The 8895-nt window shown below is 35.0% G+C and overlaps 1 protein-coding gene across 1 annotated transcript in view; it reads left to right on the top strand.

Annotated features, from left to right (window-relative positions):
- Positions 1–8895, top strand: part of LOC107285855 (dedicator of cytokinesis protein 3-like) — a gene marked incomplete at its 3' end in the record, with an annotated part of 177306 nt that overhangs the window by 161998 nt on the left and 6413 nt on the right. Inside the window, exons 35-37 of the mRNA XM_015814120.1 lie at positions 1598–1702; positions 3147–3245; positions 4663–4757. Coding sequence (XP_015669606.1) covers positions 1598–1702; positions 3147–3245; positions 4663–4757 — 299 coding nt within the window. The remainder of the gene's footprint in view (positions 1–1597; positions 1703–3146; positions 3246–4662; positions 4758–8895) is intronic.

Genomic DNA, 8895 nt, shown 5'->3' with positions numbered 1-8895 from the left:
CATCAAAACTAGCTCCGTGGTAATCTAAGTCTATCATTCTATCTTTCTATCATCTATCTATCTATCTATCTATCTATCTATCTATCTATCTATCTATCTATCTATCTATCTATCTATCTATCTATCTATCTATCTATCTATCTATCTATCTATCTATCTATCTATCATCTGTCTCTGAAGAATTCAAATGATATGTTTTTTGCAACATAGTATAGTTGTTTGTGACCTACTTCTCATTAGTATAATGGATTATTGAATGCATGTTTTTTTACATAAAGGACAGAAAATTGTGCATTAGTTATTGTGCTTAACAAAGTTTTCAAACATTTACTTGAGAGAAGATATATGGCTGCTGGCCAGCCTGTATAGAATTGTTCTGCATCTTTAGCAGAAAAATAAACATGATTAAAATTCTGTGTAACATATAAAATCCAGACCACTGTATGGTATGACCTAGGCTCTTAAATAATTTCCTGATTTTTTTTCTAAAATTATTCAACTTATTTTGGATAGATAGTACTGCTGAGCAAGCAAATACTAATGACAGCAATAACATTACATTACTAAAATTGTTCATTTAATATATTCCCATCTACCTTCAAAGATGGCTATTTAAGTAGAAACATTAGCACTGATGTACAAATTCTGAAAATAGGTTTGGACTATAACATCTTAGACAGTATCAAACATACCAAAGGAAGTTTAACAATATCCCAAAATATTACATTTGAAAATATTTTAAAAGGGAGAGCTGAGCATAATACTAATCATAGAATTTTATTTGTGAACAGGACTGAATGCAAAATATTAAGGTAATAAATTAATTGTCTTTAATCAGATAGTAGATTATTATAAGAACATTTGATCTAGGAGTACAAAATATCCATTATTGTAGATTTAAATAAATATGGTGTTAAAAACAAGAAAGGGGGGGGGCTTTATTATGATTTCTGAGGAGAAATTTTGATGTAATCTATGACTTCTTGGGATGCTCTATCTGGGACCATAGGACTGCATCATTATGGGTTTTAAAGATAAGAATGACTATTGGGCATTAAGCCTAGAATGAAATGGGTTAAAATACATTTTTATATTTTAACCATCCTGACTTAGGTATGTAAATGAAGACTCAATCATCCAGGCCAAAAATATCTAAAAAGGTGAAATCATGGCAACTGGACCAAAGTTTGATCTAGTTGCCATGATTTAACCTTTTTAGATATCCTGACTTGGGTAATACATTTTTTTCTTTCCTATTCTCCTTTCTTGTGTTTTACATCCTTTATTGGAAGTCTTGAAAGCAGGTTCTAGCAAAACCTAGTGCAATTTTAATAATTTCCTCTAGGAGCCTTTTATTAGTTGAAAAGTAGATAAAAGCAAACTAAATACTAGTAATATAATAATAGAACTAAGTGGCTCTATTTTCAAGTTTTCCCTGTGTTCCCATGAAAACAGTCACTGTCCTCTAGTCAATCTTGTCTTCTAGACTATAAACCTCATAGATAAATGAATGAGCAGGCAGCCAAAAGCAACTTCAAAAAATTTCATTTCAATCTTATAAGATGTTAACTCTTTATGTTTTAACTGTTTACTATAGGAGACAGATGTAATTGAGGAGGTAGAAATGATGGTGGAGAGCCTCCTGGATGTACTATTACAAACTCTTCTGACTATTATGAGTAAATCACAATCTCAGGAGGCGGTAAGAGGGCAGCGTTGTCCACAATGCACAGCTGAAATCACTGTTAGTAACTAACCATCAAATTCTATTTCCTGCTTATCTAGCCTGCTCCCTTTCCCTATCCTCTCATCTCTAGTTTACTGCATTTTTCATTCATTCTTTGTTCATTCATTCATTTCTTTGTGCTACAAAACTAAAAATAACTGTCCTGAACTCTCAGGGTGAAGCTAAGAACTGTAGCCATGCTGCTGTTCGTTTATTTAGCCTATTATTCTGGATTATATTTTTAATTATTTCTAAGGCATTTGCTCCAATAATTAGCGGGTGCTTAAGTAAAAAATTAAATGACTGGAATTTTACGCCATATTATTGTTATGAGGTTGGATAGTGTGTTGTGTGAACTTAGCCTCAACTGAAATGAGAAAGGTAGAAAACAATGCTGTATTGCATGCTATGATAAATAGAAAAAACTCAAAGCCCTATTTATAGGGATGAATGAATGAATTTTCACAGAAACAATATTTTCCATTGCAGAGAGGAAAAGCAAATTCTCATCCTTTAAGCCTCTAATTATTCTGTATTCCATTTTTAATTTGATTTGGTGGCTATTTGTCAGCCCCCATGGGTAAACTAGTGTAGAGATGGGGGTCAGGTAGAGGTCGTGAGCAGCAAACTGCCCCTCCAAAGCCTGCGTGCCTCTTCTCTCTACATGATCTCATCCATTCACATTGCCATGGCAATGTGGGAAACTACCCCAGGCTGGTACATGATATCACCTGGTTCACATGATATCAGCTAGGTTACATCAACAGGAGGTGGTAGAAAACTGCTCCCTGTCTGGGGCCTCCTAGCTAGTATATTCTTAAGGATTGGCAAGGGGTTTCACCAATAGAAATGCTGTTACTATGCTGATGCCATCTTACTTTATGCTATTTGGAATACCTGTATAAAAGGAATAAACACTGTGAAGGCAGTCAGGCATATTTGCACCCTGCAATGACTGAGCACTGATTCCTTCAAACTAGACAGTTTACTATGTGGGCTAAATCTACTTTATTGTAAGACTATATTAACAAAATCTTGCAAGTACAAACTGCCCACTGCCACTTTTACCTGCTTGCTCATTAGGCAGGTCCTTTCTAGGATTCTTTCTCTGACCGAGAAAGGGGATTCCTACGTCTTTTGTCTGATTGTTTCCTAGGCAGCCTCTCTTATCATCTTTCCCCAAGATATTCCCACATACCATTACACATCTCTCTATATAAACACTTTCTACATAGTATGAATTTATTTAAAAAGTACAGACATGAGAAGAAGAATGAAGAAAATTTTATAGCGTTTCATTTCATAAACATTGCTCCATTTTCAGTCCCTACAACTTTTTCCTATACCTCCAAGTTAATTTTTTATTTAGACTTGTGAATATGATTGTTCCACTAAAATAATTATTCTTTGAAATTAACAGGGGGAATATGTATCCTGTCTTTTGTCTCTACTTCGTCAGATGTCCGACACTCACTTTCAACATCTACTGGAAAATTTTCAGAGTAAAGATGAGCTAAAGGTAAGATTATAAATGTACTCTAGTTATATTTCCAATCTGTGTTTTTGTGCTGATGTACATCTTGTATCTCTGGAATGCTGAGAATGATCTTGATTATATAGAAGTCTGTTCTTTCTCTTTTGTCACAGATTCAAAGCCATTCCATATTATTTATTTTATCCTGCATATTTGATTGGGAACTGAGCCTATTGCATTCAGTAGATATGTAAATTGCAGCTGACCCAGATGCATACTGAGGTTGCAAATCAATTAGCAGTTAAATGTTCCTGTGTCACCTGACATGTATAGCTTTTTAAAAAAAATAATTGAATCATTTAATAGAGTTGAATCTAATTATACTTACTGTGTTTAGGCTAGAATCTATTGGATACAATACTCATGCTTATGCTACTTTTGTGTTGATATTATTTCACTGATGCTTCATATTTTTGTTCTTTTGTTAATTGTAATTCTGCTATCAGTGAACTCCCCATAGAAAGGTAAACACCCAAAGAATGATTTAAAATATTTTAAAATAAAATATGTATTAAATATTTAATACTTTAAATTAACATATTTATTAAATGTGAAGTGATATATAAATAATATTTTTACAAGTTTTCAGTTTGATGTTGACTACGTAACTTAAAAGAATTGTCCTTGAATGTTTTAGTCTTGGCAGATTTCCTATATGAATAGTAATGTAAAGATAGATATAGAACCTTATAAGAGGAAAAACAATACAGACAGGAAGGTGGTAAAAAGTAGAGGCTATACTATTTAGAAGTTCCACCAGCTGATTCTTAAATTCCCACATGTTTTAATGCTAATTGGCAAGAAGCTGTGGCCAAGGTTTCATGTTACTCTCCCATACACTATATATCATAAGGATTCAGCATTTAGAAATTTGGAATTTGATATTATTAATATGCTGGTGACATTGAATTTTATGATACTATGAGTTTGAGGAGATCTAAGTGTACTCCTAGTCAATAATAGAAACAAATTCTAACCTAATCCAGATACAGCACATATGCCCATTGTTATTAAGATGACAGATCATAAGGCAGTTTGGATTTTATTTTTAAAAAATAAATTACGTTCCCTTTGAAAAAAATGGTTAGCAATCCGGAGGGGATTCCAAGGGGGTTCTATTATAAAATACTTTTTCTTATCTTTGACTAGTGTGCAGCAGCTATTCCCTGAAGATGATTCTGATAATCATTCTTCTTTATATCTTTTATTGATTTATTTTGAGTCAATTTTGGAAAGTTCCTAGAGTTTTCAAAAATAGTTTGCCATGGTCTTCTTAAATCTGTAAGCGATTTTTCATCCCATTTTGCAACTTACAACTTTTCTTTCCCTTGTTGAAGGTGCATATTTGCTTCAAAACACATAGCTAGTAATGTTTTAACATTGTTTTCTTGGTTTTTACTAGGAATTTCTTCTGAAGATTTTCTGTGTGTTTCGAAATCTGATGAAGATGAGTGTCTTTCCTCGAGATTGGATGGTGATGAGATTACTCACCAGCAAGTGAGTGCTGATGCATTTTAAAACAGTTGAATTTTACTAAAATCATGTACATTTTTACAACAAATGATGACTTTTTAAAAATACTTTCAGCTCACTAAATTTTTAAGCACAGAGATCATTTTAGATATGTTCCATTTTTATTCTTCATTGAAACATACTGAGAACTGATTTTTTTTTATAACCTTATTTAAAAAATTAAATAAAGAAATAAAAACTAATAATTAAAGTAGAAGAAAGAAAGAAGTAAACAATGAAAAAGAAAGCAAAACAAAAAGTTAAGGTTAAGGTAGATTTTAAAAATCATTTTATTAGACATGCTACATTGACAGTTTGGAATAAATATAAACTTATAATAGTGGCGAATATCTGTAGCTCGGGTGTAGGATGAGGGTGAAGGTTCGTTCTCTGAGCTTTAGGGTTGGCTTTTGAACATTTCATTACCAGATTATCTTCAGCTGTCTGTGTCGGTGTTCCACTTATAAGGACTTCAGATGTGGGAGTGTCAAGTGAGGATCTTGTGATGGGCCAGGTGTAAGTCATCAGAGAGAGGCTTGTGATGGGGAGGTACTTCAGGTAAAGGTCGTTAGAGGGTATGAATTAGTGGGCCAGGAGTGAGTCATCAGTGGGAGGCTGGTAATGGGTCTTGTGATGGGGAGATTATAGGTCAGGGTCATTGGAAGGTGAATTGCTGGGGGGGGAGAGGGGCTTGAGGGTTGGTAGTGTCTCTGGATGGTTGTTTGATTGATTTGGATTCTGAGGAGTTCATATGCTGGTTGTAGATCAAAATGTCTGTTGATGGAATTGCTTGTGGTGTGCCAGGCTTCAATGAACTCCCAAGCGTGGTGGGTGGTAGTGTGGCAGATGATTTTAGTGTTGCTCCAATTGAACTGGTGTTGTTTGGTGTCATTGGGATTAGGGATTTGGGATTGTGGAGTTTGGAGTTTGACTGCTTCATGGATCCTGGTTTTTAACTAACACTCCCATATCTGAAGCCCTTATATAAGTAGAACACTGACACAGATCTCCACTAAACACCGCTGAAAATGTTACCTAGTCTGGTAACGAAATGTTCGGAAACCAACCCATAAGCTCGGAGAACGAACCTTCACCCTCATATAAACTTACATTGTATCCAAAAATACTTTATGGCTGTTACTTGAAGAAGCACATTATAGAAGAGAAATGATAACTAAGCATAAATCATTAATTTATGGTGACATATTGGAATTCTTCTATAATGTCCAATACCATTCTGACATCTTTTAATTATCTTGTAGGAAAAAATCCACATTGGTTTCCATGAATAAATTCTTGTAGAATTATTTTCAATCTATGTGCTAAGATGGTTGTAAATATCATATAATCAGTGTTCAATAATATCAGACTATAGTTTTTTGTTGAAGTTAAATCTTGTCACTGTTTAGATATTAATACTATATATTAATACTATATATTAATACTCTTTCCAAGATTCTGGTACCTTATCTACCTGTAAGATAGAGTTCATCGTATTTTGGAGTGACTGCAAAAGTTCATCCTCAAAACATTTATAATGAGAACCTGGTAGACCAGGCCTGTCAAATTGCCGGCCCACAAGCTGGATGTGTCACACCGAAACCGCGCCAACCCCATTGCCGGCAATGGGGAGAAAGTCCCAACACATTGTGCGATGTCATGTGACGTCGCGAGTTTGACATGCCTGTGGTAGACCATCTAGTCCTGGTACTTTTCCTTGTTTAATCTTTTTTATAGCTTCAGAAACTTCCCTTATTGTTACAAGTCCATCCATAATCTATCTTTGATTCTCAGTAATTTTTTAAAAATAGTGAAAGCCAGCTGGTTGACTTGGGCCAGTCACTGTCTCTTAGCCCAACCCACTTAAGAGGATTATTTTTATGGGGAACATAGGAGGAGAAAAGTGTGATAGATATGTTCACACCTTGAGTTATTTATGAAAATAATAAAGGCGGGATATACATAAACAAATACATCTCATTCTTCGATAGAGTGACTAAACTAGTAGACCAGCAAAACTCAGTGGACATAGTATACTTGGTATACTTCAGTAAGGCATTTGACAAGGTAGACATCAATACCAGATGGATCTGTAACTGGCTAACAAACCGTACTCAGCGAGTAGTCCTCAATGGCACTACATCCACATGGAGAGAAGTAAGCAGTGGGGTACCACAAGGTTCCGTCTTAGGTCCAGTACTCTTCAATATCTTCATCAGTGACTTAGATGAGAGAATAGAAGGGGAACTCATCAAATTTGCAGATGACACCAAATTAGCAGAAGACAAACACAGGATCCAAAAAGATCTTGATCAACTTGAACAATGGGCCCTATCCAACAAAATGAATTTCAGTGTGGAGAAAAGCAAAGTCTTACATTTAGACAGGAAAAAATAAAGGCACAAATACAGATTGGGCGAGACCTGGCTCAAAAAGAAGTGACTGTGAGAGGGACCTTGGAGTTCTTGTGGACAATTTCTTGACTATGAGCCAGCAGTGTGCAGCAGCAATCAAAACAGCTAACAAAATCCTGGGTTGTATAAACAGAAGCATAGAACCAAGATCACGAGAAGTAATATTACCGTTTTATAAAGCCTTAGTAAGACCACAGCTAGAATACTGCAGCCAATTTTGGTCACCATATCACAAAAAAGATGAGGGGTTGGAAAAAATTCAAAGAGCAACTAAGATGTTCAGGGGCCTGGAAACTAAAACATACAAAGAATGGCTACGTGATTTGGGCCTAGCTAGTCTTGAGAAAAGAAGAAATAGGGGAGAAATGATAGCAGTGTTCCAGTACCTGAGGGGCTGCCACAAGACAGAGGGGGCCAGGTTGTTCACCAAAGCACCAGATGGAAGGACGAGAAACAATGGTTGGAAACTGACCAAAGAGAGAAGCAACCTGGAACTAAGGAGAAATTTCCTGACAGTGAGGACAATCAACCAGTGGAACAACTTACCCCCAGAAATCGTGGGCACTCCATCACTGGAGATTTTTAAGAAGAGACTGGACATCCACCTGTCTTTTACGATATAGCTTGAGCAGGGGGCTGGACTAGAAGACGTCCAAGTCGCTTCCAGCTCCTATTCTATTCTATTCTATTCTATTCTATTCTATTCTAAAATAATACTGATGAAATTTTTTGGGATAACCACATTGTTAATACAATATTCCTCTCTTGAAATTTGAAAATCATCTTTTTTTCTTTCTGTTTTCTTAATACAATAACCATTTTCCTAGTTTATTTGTAAACTCAAAGTTCTTTTGTTTAGCATAGTTCATCTTAATTTCTATTTCTCTTACTGTTAACATAGATAATTATTGGTTTGTTTAATTTGATATTTTTTGTTTAAGTTTAATTTGATGTGATTTTTATGGCAATATCTTTAATTTTTCCCTTTTTCTCTTTCTCATTCAAAATAACTTGCATTTTTACTTGAACCTTCCTTTTAACACTATTTTGTGTAAAATACTCTCTGATAAAAGATTTGCTTATATGACAGAACATTCTTAAATCAGTACCGCTTTTGGAAATTCTTTTTTAAAAAAATTCTATTAATTTCTTTATAGTATTTCACAACCTATTCTTTTTTTAGTGATATTTTGTTTATTCTTCATTTGGAAGAAAGTAGATTTTCCTTTAAAAATCAAACCCACAGCACCTAATTAACAGTTATCTTTTTTTTTAAAAAAAAAAAATTATCTGTTGTATTTTTAAGGCAGTCTTCTCTACAACCTCCATTTAGATTTCTTTGAAATTCCCTTTAAATTTTTCCCAAACTTCTTTGGCTTTTTGAGCAGAATTCATTTGGAATCTTTTCTGTTGAAAAGTAAAACTTAATATTTTCTAATATATCCCAGTGAAAATAAATCTTCTTCTGCATTAGTATTTCAGTCAAAAAAGGGTATTTCTTTTATGTAAAATTGCCCAGATGGTTCCGTCCCAGGCGACTGATGGACCCCGAGAGGTTCCTGACGGAGCTTGGGCCATATCCGGAGGATCTGGTCCACGACTCGGCGGAAAATCAGGCGGCGGCTTGGGAGACAACTGCCGCCGCAGCATTGGACCGAGTCGTGCCTTTGCGGCCTCTGACCCGACGTGGATCTCGACCATCTCCTTGG

Source organism: Protobothrops mucrosquamatus, unplaced genomic scaffold (assembly GCF_001527695.2).
Source record: "Protobothrops mucrosquamatus isolate PMUCROS unplaced genomic scaffold, P.Mucros_1.0 scaffold_82, whole genome shotgun sequence".
In the NCBI taxonomy this organism is placed as follows: Eukaryota; Metazoa; Chordata; class Lepidosauria; order Squamata; family Viperidae; genus Protobothrops; species Protobothrops mucrosquamatus.
The sequence above is the reverse complement of the archived record's forward strand: the minus strand, read 5'-3'. Positions and strand labels throughout refer to the sequence as shown.